Source organism: Pteropus alecto, unplaced genomic scaffold (genome assembly GCF_000325575.1).
Source record: "Pteropus alecto unplaced genomic scaffold, ASM32557v1 scaffold95, whole genome shotgun sequence".
Lineage (NCBI taxonomy): Eukaryota > Metazoa > Chordata > Mammalia > Chiroptera > Pteropodidae > Pteropus > Pteropus alecto.
The window spans coordinates 21,948,027-21,967,564 of record NW_006441071.1 but is presented as its reverse complement, the minus strand read 5'-3'; the positions used below and the strand labels follow the sequence as shown (position 1 = coordinate 21,967,564).

At 36.3% G+C, this 19,538-nt stretch overlaps 1 protein-coding gene across 4 annotated transcripts in view; it reads right to left on the bottom strand.

Annotated features, from left to right (window-relative positions):
- The window catches only part of PCSK5 (proprotein convertase subtilisin/kexin type 5), a 404,343-nt gene that overhangs the window by 202,335 nt on the left and 182,470 nt on the right, over positions 1–19,538 (bottom strand). For all 4 annotated transcript variants that reach the window (XM_006918450.2, XM_015594534.2, XM_025051431.1 and 1 more), the window contains exon 9: positions 13,497–13,597. In XM_006918450.2, coding sequence (XP_006918512.1) covers positions 13,497–13,597 — 101 coding nt within the window. The remainder of the gene's footprint in view (positions 1–13,496; positions 13,598–19,538) is intronic.

The window sequence follows — 19,538 nt, the reverse complement described above, 5'->3', positions numbered from 1 at the left end:
GATTTTCTTGAATGGAAAAACCAACTATTATAAAGAAGCCAAGATTCAAACGACTGTCATCAATTGTCACTGGGATTGTTTTTGGAACATGGCGAAATGTTTCTAAATTTTATCTGGAAAAATGAACAGGTGAAAATGTTTTAGGAAATGTTTCAAAAAATGTTTAAAAAGTGGAGTGATACTGTAATGTCAAAAGAATTCGCAGAATAATAATACAGAAAAGTCTAAAAGAGACCTTCATAAATGCAACAACTTAAAGAATATAAAACAAATTGTTTTTGGAGGAGATAAATTATTTAACAAATGACATTGGGCAGATGGGATCCCTATAGAACTGCAATTTAGATCCTCGCACTGAATGTTGAAATAATTTTAGTTGGTTAGACATATACATTGAAAAATAAAACAAGAAAACACTAAAAAAAAATTTAAGTTGGTAATTAATAGATTTGGAGATAGGAAAAGACTTTCTAACCTAAGGGTTCTTAAGACCACAGCAAATCTCCTGTATTTGTGTACCTGGGCTCATTTTAGGTAAAAACATACATAGTTTTCATCAGCATACATAAAATTCACCAGAAGGTACCAAAAGATGAGGTATGGCTAATTGAAGAATTTATAAAGGACACATATATTTGACCAAATAATTAAAGATAAAGGAAAAAACTCTCTATGTCAAAACAGTATGAAGAAAACTTGAAAGCGAATGACAAATTGATAAAATATTTGCAATAACTATGGCCAGAGGGTACTATAGTATTTATATACCGATAAAGAAAATATTAACATAAAAGATGAATAGGTGATTGGTAGAGAATTCATAGCATTACTATCCTTCTGAGTGACTTTAAAACACATTTCTGAAATTCAATTTAAATGTTAGTTATTGGGTGAAAAAGGTGAAGGGATGAAGTACAAATTAGTAGCTACAAAACAGCGATGGGGATGTAGAGTATGAAAAAATAAAAATATTAGTTCTTACAATTCAGGAATTTCTCAACGCCTAATTTCTAACAAGTGAACAAAGACCATACCCACAAGACCTGAAGTTTTCTTTAATCTATTTGTGCTTGGTTGTGGGTTGGATAAAGCATTTTTTGGTTAAGAGGATGATTAAAAAAAAAAAACTAATGGGAGAGGGATAAAATGACCAACAAGATCTGAAGGAAAAGACTGAATGAAGATAATAAAGTAGGGAATATTTCTGCAATAAATACATTGCATATATTAAGACTAATTGGAATGGGCATCATGGGATTAGGAGTTAATGCACTATTCAAGCATAACGGAGCCACTGAAAGTTGATTATGTAGAGAGACTTTTGATTTTTGTTTATATGTTTCCTCTTGACATGTTCCTTTTGATAAAGAGTATATAATATTTTTGTGATAATAATTCATTTTTTAAAATGGTTCTATGGCTAATATTATTGTTGGTAATGGAATTGCTCTTTGCAGGATATCCCAATGTTAACTATTTATTTGCTTCCAAGATGTCAGTGGCAAATGGAATTAATGGGTTGTTGGCAAGTACCACTAGGATGAAAAAGGCTCCTAAACTTTTGGATTTAAAAGACTAGCACATTCTTTTTAATTCTGGAAATCAACAGAAGATTGGTAACTTTTAATTTTGCCAAATAAGGATAACATAGTTTCATACAATTAAAGAAATTTTATATCAAAATAGTACATAATTTCCAAATAAGTTGTTTAAAAATATTTTTAAACTATGACATATACCTTCACTTTTAAAATAACCTACATTATATTACCATTATTATCCTTCTTTGCTGGTGATCTTGAATATTCTCACTCAATAGCATCTTTACAAACCAGATGGTCTCTGGGCAGCCTTCCAATGTTATGATTTCTCAGACAAACTGAAAACAATTATTTTGTATTCCAGGTAAGGTATTACATGAAATTGAGAGTTTTAGCACAATGAAAATCATAAAATTGAATACATCTGCTACGGAAAATGAGGCTATTAGATGTCAACCCTAATGGCACCTAAATTCAGCACAACGAATAAGAATTCAACATGACTAATATGATCACTCCCATATCATGCTCTCTTCAGGAGCTCTCTACTACATCCTTTTGAGTCAGGATAAAGGTTTCCAATAGGGAAATAACAGGCAGACTCCTCTGAGAGCCTATCTTAAATTTCACTCAATTCTCTTTCTTCCTCCCAATATTCCTTGGTTGTGTACTGAGTTTTTCAGATAAACTAGAGTGTCCAATAAAGATAGGGAATTCTGACTGGATGAACAATTTTTCATTTTTGAAGTGATGCCCAATTATGGGTCATTAAGGCTTTATTTCTTTTCATTTGGCCTTCTGTTATCTAAGGCTTGGTCATGATTGCAACGGATTAAACAAAGTGAAACTCACAGAAACCAAGTATACGTTGGATCACTTATATGACTCCAGTCTCAGCAAAAATTCTATCATCTCATTGAGGATAGCCTTATCTTTTCCTTATTTGCCATGATTCACCTTTTCCTACCCTTACCCCACCATTACCTTCTATCACAATATCATTCCGTGTTTTTTCTTTCATAGCAATTAGTATCAGGTGTGATTATCTTTAATCTATGCTTCCCTTAACTGGAATGTATGCGCTACTGGAGCTAGGTTCAAAGCATCATATACATTTATGCTCAACCTGTGCTACCATGCCTGGCAACTCTGGCATGGAATTTTCTTGTTTTGCCCATAGATGTATTCTAGTTTTAGGCATAATGCCCGACACATAGTGAATTACATCAAAGACTGCAACTATGATGCACAGATTGCAACTATGACTATAAGATGTATTACAATTTCAGAGATGTGAAAAAAATGTCTATTTCAAAAGAGATAACAAACATGACTCTATAACTATTTCCTGAATGAATCAATCAACATTTAGAGTTAAGACTAACCTTGTTACATTATACCCCACTAACCACACCTACCTTAATAGATATCTATCCATATTTTTGAATAACTAAAGGGAGAATCCCTTCTCTCTATTCATTCATTCATTATACAAATATTTGATTGCCTACTATGTGCCAAACATTGTTGTAGGTGGTGGGGCTACTAGAGTATACTCATTTTCAAGACAGCTAACAGTTTAGGGAATTTCTTATTGTGATCTGTGGGCCACTTGCAATTGAATCCACTGAATTATTTTGAGGGCTTTGAAATCTGTACTTTTAAACAAACTTCTGTACGACTCATATGCAACTAAAGTTGAAAAAAGAATCTTCAAGGTACAGCTCAAATTCCTCTCCTTCTGTAAAGTTTTCCTAAATCATTCGTGTTTAAAGTTTTGTCACCCTTCTCCATCCGCATGGCCCTTACACTTCATAGCACCTATTTGTAATTAAGCATACTTTGCTATATATCTTAAAACAGAAAGGTGATGTAGTGTGATGGTGAGCTCTGCTGTCATATTGCCTTGAGTTCAACTTCCAGATCTATCATTTCCTACTTGTGTAAAATTCTAAGGCTTACTTTCTACATCTGAAATATGGTAATAATGTCTACCGGTTAGCACACTTTGAGGATTAAATGAGATAACCAATGAAAACACTAGGCACAATATTTAGCGTAGATTAAGTATTCAATAAAAGCTGACTGCTGTTTGTTTGTTTGTTTTTCATTATTTTATTTTCTAGTTTACCTTTTTGCACTATTAAACACTATTTCCACAGTCAGTTAGGGCGATGGCAAGAAAAACTTTTGTTTCATACACTGAATATCACAGCCATGTGCTATGATGATCTTTATTGGTTAGAATGACACTATCAGGCTTCTTGGGCGTATTGTTTTTCGGGGATATGCAAAGAATATACTTTGCTTCATCTTAGTCACACATATGGTTACTTGATGAGATTTAGAATCATCACAAATAAATGTAAACTTAATCCAAGATGGTAAGAAATAAGCCAGTCTTTTAAACATGGTATGTCTTTCTTTTTGTGTTGCTTCTTCTATTCCAGGAATCAATTTATTTCACTATAATTTGTTGCTCAGAGCTTTTGACACATTTCATAATCGACTTGTTGATATTAGGCTGAATAAATCTTATATCTAATGAAATGACATGCTTTTCAATGTCATTTATATATCTCTTATTTACTTTTCTCTCAGACTGATTGCAAAATGTATTATGATTAAAAGTGAGAGAGAAATGAAAGAATGCTGAAATCAGCTAAAAATAAAAACTGGATTCTAGTGTTGCTAGGAACAATCATATTCTGAATAAATGACAAAAATGTACTAGAAGTAAAAATTATAGATCAAGACAATGTGGGCACAGGCAGGATTGACTCAAAACTCTGCCCAAGAACACTTGGTATAAAAATAGGTTTGAATTTTAACTGAGTTTCAATACAGAGCTTAGGAATACATCTAAGAATCATCAAATACAAAGACAGTGCTATTTGATGAAGCCATACAATAAGTCATTTTGCAGAAATGTACTGAAACATGCTTTGATTAAAAAATTAAGTAGCAGCCTATGATGTAAAATTATAATGGACCCTGAAAAAAGTCAGCTCTTCTTATTCCTAGCAAAGAAAATTATATTTGATAGTATTTATGGTGTTACCATAGACACTATAAAGTACAAAACTTTCCTGACAATGAATAAAATCCAAAAACTCTCATGAGACTAAATTTAAATACTAAATTTTACATACTTCTTGTAAACCCACTAATACTTAGGACATTTTCTAAGCAATCTTATGGAATAACTGAATAAAGGTTAATTTGCTATTAACACTTTATTTAAATTAAAGAACATGGCAGTAGATGAGCAATTTATAATGTAAGTAAATTCACATTATTTTCTTTTTCTTTTTAAAAATGTAAATTGTTTTAGTCATTCATAACGATCATGATCTCAGTGAAAAGCATTTTCTAAGGATTAAATAAACCACCTGGGAGCACAACTGAAAAACAGCCAGTAATTGTAAAAGAAATTTGCTAAAGGTCTTGTTTCAAGACATATTGGCCCAGAGATCTTGTCTCATTATTTATGCTTCTTCTGATTTGCAGAATCTGATGGGAAGAACAAATGGTATCTATTTGAAGAAATGGTACACAATCTACCCAAGAATTTAGCTAAGACACTAGAACTCAGCCTTGAGTTCTTCTGATCGCCTAAGGCACATTATTCATTCCCCATTTTCTATACCTGCAACATGTACATCATATCTTTTTACTTCTCTCTATCCCCATTACCACCACCTTGACCAGGCTACCCTAATCTCTCCTGTATATTGTACTAGATTCCCAAATGGTTTACCTGCCTTGCTCCCACACCAGTACTTCTCCAAAGGGAAGCTGGAATGATCTTTAAAAAAAAATTTAATTAAATCATGTCTCCCTCCTTAAGACTCATAGATCTCTACCATGCTTACTTACTATGATGCCCCATATGATCTGGACTTTTCTAACCCTTCGACTCATATATATATATCTTACATAGTCATATATAGCTTCATATTTCTCAAATTCAGTAACCTCGTTCCAACTACGTGGTTTTCCCTACTTGCTCCTCCATCTCCCTGAAATGCTCAGTCCAGTCCTTTACAAGGCAGGCTCTTTCTCATATTTCGGGTCTCAGCTAAAATGTCACTTTCTCTATGAGGTCTTTCCTTGACCACTCTATGTAAAACAGCTCTATTATTCTCCATTATCCTATTCCATTTGTTTTTCTTAATATTTATTATTTGCTTTTTTACAGACTCTCTCGCCAAACAGGATGAAAGTTCCACATCTGTCAATCCACCAATCAATTCACAATGCCTAGCATGGGAATTGATCATTAATACACATCTATTGAACGAATGAATGATTCCATCTGTGATCTATGTTAGCAACACCGGTATTTTCTTTATAAACCTTTCATAAATGAGAAAAATGAGATAATATTAGAAGTCTCCTACCAAAATCACTTTTTATACTCCTGCCCCTCTCCGCCTCCCTATTTTTTTGCTGAACTAAAACTGAGAAAAGCTTCTTACCTTGTATTTTCTTAGTGGTATCACTGTTTGTCAAATTCTCAGGTACAGTGTCTTTTAAGATAGAATTCTTATCAAGATGGCAGAGAGGAGAGAATATCATAGATAATGATATAATTGCTATGAGATAAATCACAACTCAGAGGACACTGTAAATGTAAAGGTCTTTCCCACCCCCAATCTTTAAGCATTACTGCTTAGGTTAAATCACAAATTGGATATTTAAAACATGAGACATTTCTAGTATATAATATAGGACACCTGAAAATAACATTTGACCTGCTGTACAAGGAACTCTGTGGACTGCAACAAAACTGAGAATTACTCTTAAAAAACAGTCTTAATTATTACAATAATAGAAGCAAAATACGCTCGATAAAGAATTTATTTTTTAAAATATGGCTAAGCAAAAAGAGGCAGGTAACGATCACCTAATAACTTCCCTGTCCTCAGTTCAGTCTCTGGGCAATTCAATTATCCATCAAGTTACTTAGTCCTGCATCTCAGGAAGGGAATGGAAAACACTGGCTAAATCTCAAGATAATACGAGGTAAATGAGCCCGTTGACCAGAGCTTTTCCAGTAATACAGAACACCTTTGAAGCTGCATTGTTTTAAACCATTAGTTAAGATACAAATTTGAGTCCAGTGAAAATTGGCTTCTAAATAATTTGAATTTGAAAAGTGCTAGAGGACACAGTGTATTGTCTGTGTGTATGTAGACATAACAAAGCTATTTTCATGCACGGTCCTGGCAGAAGGCCCGTGGTAACTGCTCTGTGGGTCTGGTTACAATTATTTCACTATAGGGAATATTCCAGGACAGTACATCCCTTCTCTGTCGGCTCTGCCTCAAGTGGAAATGTGTGCTGTTTTTACCTCACAAACCTTCACAGCTCTCCTCCCTGATTACATTTTAATTCTCCTCAAGCTACATATCCCAACTATTCATGCCAGAAATCTCAGCTAAATTCTAAGCCCAACCTACAACATTACAATACATGAGAAACTCTAAGAGTATGCGAAAGTAAGGATGTCTGTGATAGCTTCTTCTTTACCCTTTGAGTTATACAGAATCTGGGCATATATGCCTGAATTCTCACTATTTGTGCATGTACTTTAAAACAATTATTTATGAAATAAAAAATCTCTCCTAAAAGAAAAGAGTTGGTATGTTGACATTCTGCTATTCTACCTCAAAACCAAATGCATTTGTGCTCCCCGCCCACTGCAACATTTCATACAGCTGAATGTGGCCCTTGGGAGAATTTTTAATGGAACATTTTACACTGAAATGTGTTTTTAATTAAAACAAAGCAAAGAAGATAAGAATAGCTTATAAGACATCAGCACTAAGATGCTAACCCCAATATTTAGAAACGTTTATGTCTATCAAATCCTTCTCCTGTGGCCTTCCTTCAAGATGGTCAGTTCTGGGATTTTGAAGCCCTTCAGTTAGTTACTTTAACTCAGCTTGTTAAAAAGTCCAGACTCTCTCTCAACTGTCTTAGGAATTAACTTCTCACAATAATTGTATCTCAAATATTCTGGGTGTTTCCTCATGTTTTCCTGCATTGGACATATACACAGATTATAAAGAAATGTGAAGCAAACACATAAAGTAGTTGATCACTGGGAACCATATCAAATTTATGTAGATGAGCATTTAAGGTTTAGCAGAAATGCAGATGGTAAGTTCAATTTCCTGAGAAAAGAATTCTCGGGGATAGTTTTTTGAAATCAACAGCATATGGTGTGAATCATCCTATGGAGTAACACCTCTTTAATTCTTCACACTCTGCCCTTTCCATGTCTCACATTATCCCTTTCACTAAAGATCAAAGGTAGAGGGACTTCTCTTGGAAGCTAAGGGAGGGAATCACATCATGTCTTTATTTTACCTAGGTTAAGCCCAGTTCTAGAGAATAAGTAAACAGGGTGACAGATGAGTTGAGGCAGAGTGAGGAGAAATCACTAATTTAAGAAACTGAAAGGTAAAAACAATATATAAAAGTGAGCAATTCTGTTAACCTCATTTCCCTTGTACAAAAAATAAGAAGATAGGACCAGATGGATTGATTTGACATTTGTTTAGAATTGACCTTGTTCAAAATATTGTGCTTAGGTGTCATGGAAAATATAAAGATGCCATAGCACCAATGTTCCAAATGGGATTACAGAGGCTGACCATTTCTGTTTTCATTCAAGTCCTGCACCTTCTACAACCTTTCCCCCCAAATTATTTCACTTTCTTACATAATTTGTGTATATGTGAAAAGTACACTAGCAAACATTTGTTATATGTAATTTACACAAATATATGTTAGTGTACATTTGCCTCCCTAAGAAGATTCTAAGATCCTTTGAAGGCAAGTGACATGTTTTACAAATATTTGAATTATGCCCTGCCTAATCAACTTAGGTCCTAGCATGATGCGTGTGTGTGTGCGTGCATGCATGTGCAATAGGTATTTGTTATACATACATAAAGACTGTAAGGTGTAATCTTTGGTCTCAAGAAGTTTAAGCCTTGGTCAGAATATAGTACATACAAAAATATCTGTAGTACAATAAAAACTGTCTCAATTACCTATAACTATATCTCTCTCTATATATTCTATAATCTATGTTCTATATATACCTATATGGTATATTCTATAAACTAGTGGTAATAGGACAATTGAAATAGGAGAAAACAGGTAATAAGAAAGTAGGTGAGCCTACCTAGAAATGTGTGTACATGTATGTATATACTATATAGCATAATAGAGGCAGCTAATGTTTATACACACCAGGTACGTTTCTAATACAGAATAACAGCTGCCACCTCAATTTGTTTATTTTCTAAATTTAGATCTAGATGTGTTAGGTGTTCTCAAAGGAAAGTAACCCAGTATACCCTGAGATATGAAATTTGAGGAAAAGGCTTTTGGGTCACTTAAAAGAAGAATTTGTGTTTATGTCAATACCTTCTTTCTAAGTTCTAAATAATTTCAGAAGTATCTACCCAACTCAGTTCCTTCTATTTACCATTCACTATGCAACATTTCTTGATTGCTGAACATGCACTGTTTAATTTTCCAGTGGGATACCATTCACAATTTAAGGCAAAAAGATTTCTTTGGTGAACTTAAAATTTGAATTTCCTGAGATAATGCTGGTAATTTAACATTTAAAATACTAAAACAGCTTTTCTTTGCTAATAGTTGCAGATTCAGATCAGGAAAACTTTCAGTAAAACAATTTATGATTCCGAACACTGTTTTTATGAATGTCAGTTATTTCAATTTTAATTTATAAACCATTATATATGAAACACATTTGTTAGCAATTTTTTTTTTCCCCTTTCCACGGGTCTAGAGTACTGGTAATATATACTAACATCAAGATATAAGTAAAGTACCTTACAGATGCGAGTCGGCATCCTTCTACATTGCTCACCTAAATTTATTAGTCATGTTTCACTATTTTCTTCATTTAAGAAACCTGTACCCAGGAACTCTTTTCATGTGAACTTTTTGAGTGATGCTACATAAAAAGACATCATTACAAACCGGCAATCACCGATTATATATTTCTATTGGTTCAGCTGAAAAACCAGAAAATTACCCCCAAATCCACAAACCCAGATCATTGAAATATTATAAACCTTTGAACTAACACCTATGTGACGATGACACCCCAACACAAAAACCATTTTCTCCCCTAAGATGTCAATATTTTCGCTTATTCTGAAATTGCAAGGCTCTCACACACACACACACACACACACACACACACACACACACACGTAAACACACATGCATGCAGAGGAAAGGAGGCAGATTTCTAGAGGAACTGAGATTCCTTCCAGTCTTGGGAGTAGCACACTTTTACCCAAGGATCTGGGGGTGTACATAGCGGACTTTGTTGCAACGACGTCCTTACATTCCCCGTAGGAAAGGGATGGCCTGGGAGTCCTAGTAGCTGTCACGGCAGAAGTAATTAATGACCAAACTCTTGCTGAGCTCAGATAAGGAATCTGGACACTGAAAGCTTATCTGTTTCTGTGTTTTGTATTTGCTTTCTTTTCTCTAAGTTTCCTAAGAAGGATTTTTGGAAAAGCTCTGACCTTAGGGGAGCAAGAAGAATTAGAATGGCAGAGAGGTCAATGGTTGCAGTCACATCCAGGGTAGAATACACTGTCTTATTTATGGTCCAGGCAAATCTGCTGATGCAAGCAAGCAACTGGAGAAGGAAAAGCTGGTGGCAGCTGAGGATGTGGGAGTTTCCCCTGAGTAAATACTGTGACCTAGTGATATTAGGAGAAAAGATGCATTTCTCCTTGTAGTGCAAAGATAGCTGGGACACGCAGTTAACCAGGGACTGGAAGCCCCTGCTTGCAGCTTTTCACCTGAACATTCATTCTCATCCAGTCACTCATGTAACCTGAGAAGGGGTGCATATCTGAAATGTTGGCAGGGTTCTGTGCCATAATTCTGCTCAGCTGTGGCTTTCTCTCCACTCGCCTTACAGGGGAGCACCTTTTAGATCAGGCTCTTCGACTTGAGAGTAAAGGCTGAATCTCAAAAATACCAAGGTTCAAATGTTGTTGAGAAGTACCAGCTTAAGAGGAGATTGCCAGGGGTCGGGGCTGGGTGAAGGAGTGAGATTCCTTTGCCAGGGTTAGGGTTAGCTTTAGAAGAACTGTAACCTTGGTATACTGTTATCTGAGCTCCTCGTTACAGAAGTCCAATTTACAGTCACCAAATTAAAAACACAGATACTTCGTAGTTCTACATTTTTTTACTCATGCTGGAGGCCCACTGCTTATTGATCCTAATTGATAACATCAGTGCCTGACCTGAGTTCTTAGACCACTTTCTCCTAATTTTCAGCTTCACTTATAGGCAAAGATTGGCCTGTAGCACAAACCAATGGAGTTATCAGAAAAGGTTTATTCTTTCTCATTTTATCAGATTATTCACCATATACTTTGGCCCCATGATCAAACTAGACTATCTAAAATCTTAAAACACAGTGGAATTTTTCCAGGTTAACTGTATCATGCGACCTTCCTTCCACTCGTCACAATTTGGCAAAAATCAATCTTAAAAAATGCTCAAAATGCAAGAGAAAAGAAAACAGATGCAGCTTTTCAGTGTGTTCTCAGCCCCAAAATGACCTTATCCAACTAAGTAGGACGTTCGAGGTATAAAGGACTTTTCTTTTGAACTTTATTTAAATAGTGGTTAAAGAATTACTGAAAATATCAGTATTATAGTAATATCTCAAGGAACTAAGCATCATCATGTAGCCACAGTTATGGTACTAAGTTGCCAAGTTTGCCAAGATTACATCCCTTTTTGGGGAAGTGGGGAAGTGCAGAAAGAGTTCTTGAATTTTTTTTCCTTCGATATTTCATGGACAGGAAAATATTCCGGAGAAACAACCTAGAACTTCAGAATTAAGATGATATATTTTCAAAAATCCAATTTACAGTCACCAAACTAAAAACACAGATACTTAATTGAGACTTCTGCAGTCAGAACAGTCTAGTAAAAAGTTGTAAAGTGAGAATTTAATAGGATAAGTGCCAGTTCCTGGCTAAATACAAACTTTTAAGACTTTAAAAGATATTTAATATGTTGAAATGATTTAATATTTAACTTCGTCAAAAAGAAAGAAATCCAAACATTACTGGGAGCTTGAATATCTCTCAATATCAAAAGATATGATACCTGCTATGCTCTGAATGTTTGTGTTCCCCCCAAATTCATATATTGAAACCTAATACCCAGTGTGATAGTATTATGAGGTGGGGCCTTAGGTCATGAGGGGGAGCCCTCATGAATGGGATTAGTGCCCTTAGAAGAGACCTTGTGTTCCCCCCAAATTCATATATTGAAACCTAACACCCAGTGTGATAGTATTATGAGGTGGGGCCCTCATGAATGGGATTAGTGCCCTCAGAAGAGACCCCAAAGACCTCTCTTGCCCCTTCCTTCTGCCATATGAGAATGTATAGGAAGTAGGTTCTCACCAGACACCAAATCTGCTGCCATCTTGATCTTGGGCTTCCCAGGCTCCAGAATTGTGAGAAATAAATGTCTGTTGTTTATAAGCTACTTAGTGTATGGTATTTTGTTATAGCAGCCCAAACAGACTAAGACAGCCCATATCCAGAGCCTGCGTTCTTCTACCTGTCTCAGTCCAAGGAGTTACACGACTCAGCAATTTACAGTATCCACATACATTAAGGTCTGACTGCCTTAACATAGGCCCTCTCCCTTCCAGAGGGGCAGCTGTAAATGTTGGGATGCCTCCTGTGCAATGAGAATAAAAAGTATCTTTTTATTGTAATACCCGAGTCTTGATCTGATTCTTGTATTCTTTTCCTGTCGCCTGTTATTATTCTACATCAGGGTACAACTAGATAAAAGAACTTTTCCACTCCTCCCTAGGGCAGGGGTGCAAGGCTATTTCTGGAAAAACATTTACATCATTACTTCAATTCTTTTTTGGTTACGATTCTCTTGTGAGGAGGGCCTTTGAAGTGCAGGCCCACAATCCCTTTTCTAAAGTCCTTGCACCACATGTATTTAAAATCCAAACTTTCTTCAGATATCTTGTCCATAGCATATATCACACAAAATTCCAGTGGGGTCTGAGCCAGCACATCATGAATCAAATACATTAATATTTCTGCAGTGAAATATATGCATTTTCATAATAAATAAAGACTGTCATCAGTGTCAAATCAAATCAGGGCAAGCTTTGCCATCAAATAAGTTTTAGTGTTAATTTTGCAAAAGGACTTTCAGTTTTCTAGGCATTTGGATTTTGAAATCGAGAGTAAGAAGAGTGTAGATATGTATTAGCTTTTCAAAGAGTTAAGACAAATCGATCTATTGGTGCTTAAAGAAAGAAGAGATGGAATGTATTGCAAACAACCTTTCAAAGGAAATATTTTGACACAGAATTTGACTAGATTAAATGGAATTTAAGGCAAGTGGGCTGTCCTTGTTCCTGGGCTCCCATCACATGACCTTGAAATATTCTGTTCCAAAGAATGAGTCTGTGACAGTGCTGTTGTCATAGATGCTGAGCTGCCTCATTGCTCTGCAGGAAAAGGGCCCAGAACTGGGCAGAACTGACCATTCTGAGACTCACGGGAACATTCCCAGACTAGAATAAAAACCTCAACAAGGCAAGAGTGTAGGAGCCAACTGGCACGCTTGCACTATGACTCCATGACAAAGTAATTACACGGTTGATTTTTTAAAGATACAAAAACCAAAAAAAAAAAAAGAATTGCTTTTTTCCTTAACATTAGGGGAAAATGTTTTTTAAAGTCCTAATCTTTGAAGTTTTCAAGGTGGGACTGGGAAGATTATATTCTGAATTGTTGTGCTAGGGATTATATACTAGGAAAAGGGTAAACTGTCGCTGAGATGAGGGGTTGTCGTCAGTGGAGACATATGGAGATAAAGGCTTACTTGGCTTCCAGGGCCAGTGCAATGATGCCCGCAGCCATGGGGGCTGAGGCTGATGTCCCAGTGTGGTTGTCCGTGCAACGCTGCCTCAGATCCGTAGTGATCTAAAAGACAGAAGTAAAAAAAATTTAGGGCTCTCGGGTCAATGCGAATCACAAGTAGAAAGAAATTTACTCATAAAAGTGGAATGGAGAGTTGTTGAAATAGTTGTTTTAAATTCCTTGTTCCTGTGCTCCTACGACCATATCACTTCCAGAGAATCGCCTGTATAAATCAGCTTTGAAAAAGGGGAGGATTTGGAAGTTGGACTCTGCTTCTGTTAAAAGCAGGGTCAGAATGAGGGTGAGTCTTTGGCCTGAAACATAGGGTTGTGTAAATGTCTCTTTAAATTTTACGCCCTAGACACCTCACTTGCTAGTCCCAGCTCTATTTAAAGCTAAAGTTCTTTCATTACCCCCAACATTTTTAACAAGCAAACATGTCGAACCAGCAAACCAAATGCTGGTCCTTGCCCTCTTAGAACATTGTATTGGCAGAGACACAGGTTTTAAGCAAAAGGTAAGCTGCACCATGGAAGGAACATTTGCTTAAGGACGTGTTTTTAGAATTCATAGAAATGTTACATGAATGAACCAAGGATTCCTCAGACATTTAACATAAATACTACAAACAAGGCTCATCGCAGTGCACTTAATATGAAATAACAGCACTAAGTGCATGCTTGTTATATTATAGGAGGAAATTAGCCATTTCTCCATTTTTTAAATCAAAATGTGAGAACTAGATCATTTTTTTCCTCTTGCATTGAATCTTGTTCACTTCAGCTGTGGTCCAATAACATTTTCATCAGCAAGGGCAGTGTTTTTTAACCTTTTTTTCATGACCATTTCACTGAAGGAAAAAAAAAAATTAAATTCAGATTCTCCTTAATAAGAGAAACTCAGCACTGTGAGATAAGAGTTTTCTAACCATTGTAATAGCTAAGATTTTAAAAATCCTTTATTCCCAGCAAGCATCCATTTTTACTCCCTTGGGCCACTACAATGATGCCCTGACCATTCTGAGACTCACAGGAACATTTCCTTGGGGCTGATATCACTCTTGCTGGGAATGCACAAGGCTTGTGAGAGGAGCTGGCGGTCTCACTGCAGTTATTGGAAGACACGGATAATGCTTTCTTCAGCATCAAGACAGAAATGAGATATACTCTTATTTCACAGGTGAGAAAAGTAGGGTGAAAGGTCATCAGAAAAGTGTAGGAGGATAGAGGCATCTGAAAAAGTCCTGTTGTTCAAAGGTGCATCCTTTAAGAAAAGTGCTGAGATTAGGTGATTTGGGAAAAAATTTGATCTTCACAAGAATGCTGTATAACTCCTTAGAAATAAGTCCTCCTCTAAAAATTTCCTCAGTGTCGAATGAAGATGTCTTCGCGGACTCTTTGTTATGGATCTAGATTGACATCTGACTGACAGCTTCACAAGAGGCCATCGGTTCTCATTGTCTTTCCTTTGTTCCTTAGATATCTCTAATTACCAGATTATCCAAACCAGTTAGGTACTAATACACAAGAAGTGGGAGGAGAATAAACAAAAACATACAGAACCACATAGATATGGTGGTGGGAGAGAGGAGACGAGGCTTGCTCTCATTTCATGAATAACTGAATGGTGTGAGGGAGCTCTGACGGCATGTTTAACAAGCAGAGAAGGTTGTTTCTTGATTAACAGACTTTGCTAGCCATCTTTTGAACCGCCACACTGGATGCTTGCAAAGATATCTGGGTAAACAGAGCCCTACCCACTTCTGCACGTAAAACCTTTCTGTATTTTCAACTGTTGACTTTAAAAAGGTATTTTTTTTTTATTGCGGTAAAATCATATTACACAAATTTACCCTTTTACCAACTTTTAAGTGTAAGTACAATATTGTTAACTATATACACAGCGCTGTACAACGGAATTCCAGAACTTTTCTTCTTGCCTGACTGAAACTCTACCCATTGAACAACTCTCCTTTCTCCCTTCCCCCCAGATCCTGGTGACCACTAATCTACTTTCTGCTCGTATGTGTTTGACTACTGTAGGTACCTCATAGAAGTGGAATTACACAGCATTTTTTGTGACTGACACATTTCACTTAAAAAAATAATGTCCTCGAGGTTCATCCACATTGTAGCATAAGGTAGGATTTCCTTCTTTTTGGGCTATATAATATTCCACTGTGTGTATATATATTTTCTTCATTAATTCAGCCATCAGTAGACATTTGGGTTGCTTCTATCTCTTAGCTATTGTGAATAATGCTGCAACGAACATGGGTGTGCAAATCTCTCTTGGAGATACCATTTTCAATTCTTTTGGATATAGACTTAGAACCGGGACTACTGGATCATTAAAGAGGTGTTTTTACTTCACTTGAAACTATGAGTAAATTTTGCAACATTATTTTCCAAAGGCCTGGTCCCTAAATCAATGCATAAACAGCCCAGAAGCAGCCTGTTTCCATGTTTTCAGACATGTGATTGTTGAGAGATGGCCTTGCTGCATTCTTCCCATTTTACCTCACCCTCATGGTCACATTCCTTTGCCAAGTTTTATTTTGTTCAATGACTTGTGCCTGGATTCAAGACTTTTCACAATGTTTTCACACTTGGCTTACTTTACTTATTCTTCAGCTGCACCAGACACTTTTGATGCACAGAAACAAATCCAGAATAAACACTCTAAGTATGTGTAGCATTTTTGAGTCTGATAAATTATCACCTCCAGCCAATCCCAAACATAAACAATAAAAATTTTAGGATATTGGGCTTGCAATAGGAATATTCTCCATCCATATTTGGATAGCAGGTATATACACACATATATTATACATCTAATAATATGCTTAAATAAAAAAAACTACGCAGTACTTTTATATATGAATACCAATTTAGTTGTAAATGCTATTAATACAGGCAAGACTGTAGAATTCCAAGTCAGCATTGTGCTTTTATTTTTTTCGACCATTTTAACTAAAAGAAACTTGAGTATTGAGTAGGAGTGAAGAGGGAGTGGAGCAGGAAGGTGAGGGAGAGGCGGAAGGTTGAAAGAAATGGAGAGAATAGAAACAAAAACATCCTCACTCCCTTCTCATTCTGCTTTAAGTGGAAATTCCAGCTGGGTCATTTCAAGAGGAAGTTACTGTCAGTGGTAAAGATATTTAGGTGTAAATTACCAGAAAGATCTAAGGCAAGGTTTTCATCAGTAAGAGAAGCCACAGTATCAGATAATTTTTATGTCTATCTTTAGAACGAAAAGGCAAAGACCACCAAGGAACATGCAATCTTGAAGAAAAATGATGTTCTGAAAACTGGAACCACATGGGGCAACCTCATTAATCACAACACATGCATACAAGATCTGACGGCGTAATTTAAAGGAAAAGCTGCATTCAGTCCACATCATGGGGCAGGGAGTCGAGAGATTCTACATGTGAAAACGGAATAATAGAGCACTTCAAGTTGAGATTCCATTTTAAAGAAGGTCTCGGAATTTGATTTCAAGCCAAGTGGCCCATCTTGCACGCTGCGAATTCCCTCAGTTTACTACCCAAACCAGAAACGAAATTTTTTCTCCACAAAATTCTCACGTTGCTCAAGAAAATATCATTTCTGTCATTCAGAATGAAAGAAACAGGAGATGACACCAGGCCCCAGGCCAGATCAAAGCTGTCGTTGATCAGAAAATTAGATTTTCAGCCCGTCCCAGGATGAGTAGCAGATGGCTTTTTGGACTCCACAAAGTTAGGGATGTCATCTTTATTTGGTGAGAAGGGGTGGGTATTGTTCAGGTTCAGTCAGGCTTCCTCCGAGAAGAACTATCACTTCTCTTATCCTAAGCTCTTATTTCCTAATATTTCACATTTCATTACTTTAGCTGTTTGAATCTTTTATTCTAGCCTGTTGATGTAATTCTCCAGGGAATCTCGGTTCGGACTGACTTTGGCCATAAGTGACAAGTCTTTATAGCAACGCTACAGTTAAGAGTTTCTATCTCCCTGATATCTTGGGATCCGTTTTATTTTGAAGGTGACATATTGTCTCATATCTGTTAAAAGAACAAATGAACAGATAGTTTTAAAACATGAAATGATTCTACTGTCTGTTAGGCTGAATGTGTTTCTGGTGTTGATTTTGATTTGGATTAGAAATGTGCCAAAAAAGCTGTTTCAGACACAGCTATGAGGGATATGGAGAGAAACAAAATCTTAAATGTGTCAATGAATAAAATAGAAAGCTGATTTATTAAGCACAGCAAAATAAAAAAAGGAACTGAAGACTAATTAATGCTTTCTGTGTTCACTGACGTCACAAAGACTGGTGTAAAATTCAATCATGACTGACAAGTCCACACAAAATTCCACTCTCGTGTTGCTATGAGAATCTGTAAACGTGAAGTGCAAAAGTAAGGTTTTGCTTACAGATGTGAGATTGCTATCACTAAAGAAGACTCCCATCTAATATTTTTGCATCTCTGTAATGTCCCCTCGGTGCTAGGTATGGAACAGAGGCACAATATTTGCTAAGTTGAATAGCTAAAGTAAAGCTCCTTTATACTCCTTTTGTTCTATACTTTAAACATTCCGACTTAGTAGGAAAGAAATCAAGGTCATTTCTTTATCGACTCTCCAAACAAAACTCACATAAACTTATAAGCAACCTACAAAAGGTATATGTGTATATGTATTTATATAATCCAGGGGCTAAACATATAAAATCCAGGGGCTAAATCCTCTCCCAGCTACTATTGATATCACCACTGCACTGCTTCTAAAGCTATCACCACGAGCAACTTGCAATGAGCGAGGCAATGTGCAATAGGTGTGTATGTGTGTGCACTCATGAGTGTATATAAAATTACATTTAATCCACAAAAAATGCAAGAAAGATATACTATTTATTAAGGAAACAGAAGCTCAGAAAGACTAACTTGCCCAAGGATGCACAGTTACTGAAGAGCTGGTAAGTGGTAAAGTATTAAATCCTGGAATGGCAGCAAAAAGAAAAGCTAAGTGATGGAGAACAGTCATCTGCGAGAGTCAGGATGGCACTTCCAGATCACCACCGGCAATGATGGCAGAACTGGCCTTGAGGTCCAGCCCAAGCCATTCTCCTTTTGGCCACTATCAAAATCAGAATTTTTCAGGAATCACCTTTTTTTTTTTTTTAAACATTCTCAAGAGAATACATATCAAACCTCTAAACAAACTAAACATCTGGATTTGCTAGCTCCTTTTTTTTTTTTTTTTTAACATTCTCAAGAGAATACATATCAAACTTCTAAACAAACTAAACATCTGGATTTGCTAGTCTTTTACTCATGAAAAATGACTTTTCCCAAATCAAAAGGAGAAATAGAGAGAAGACAGAGAGTGGGGACAGCATCTGAATAATGAATTGGGTAGTGGAGGAGGATGAGGGTGGGGAGATCAGGATGTTTCTGCAAAAGGAAATGTGTAGCTGCTCAGGAACATTAAAAGCAATAAGATAATTTCCCAACATAGAATTGGCTGTTGAGGCCAACCCTGAGGTATCTCAGGCAAGTTTGTTTTGAACATAAATGAATAAAATGACATCAGGAGAGGGCTGAGCAGAGCATATATTCATTAAACCTTGGCTCACAAAACCCTTCCCAGGAGGAACACCATAGCCCCTGTATTCCAATCACTGAGACAAATTACTTGAGGGGAAAAAAAAAAAGGCAAAGGCTCAAATAGTCCCCAAAGAAAGAGATAATTTAATGATGGGAGTGACTGGGGAGAAAGGGGAGCTTTATCTCTAAAAGAGAACTTGGAAAAAAATTTGGGGAGGTAGTGAAGGGTAATAGATGGGATCTTTAATGCTCTTTGGCACTAAGAAAGGCTATATGTACACTTTATCACGTAGCAAGATTGCTAAATATCTTGTCAAATATCCTTGCCTCTCACTAACTTATCAGAAGCAAAGTTTTTCTTAAAGAAACAGAGCACCTCTCTGTCTTCCTATGGCTATATAAAACTCCTGAT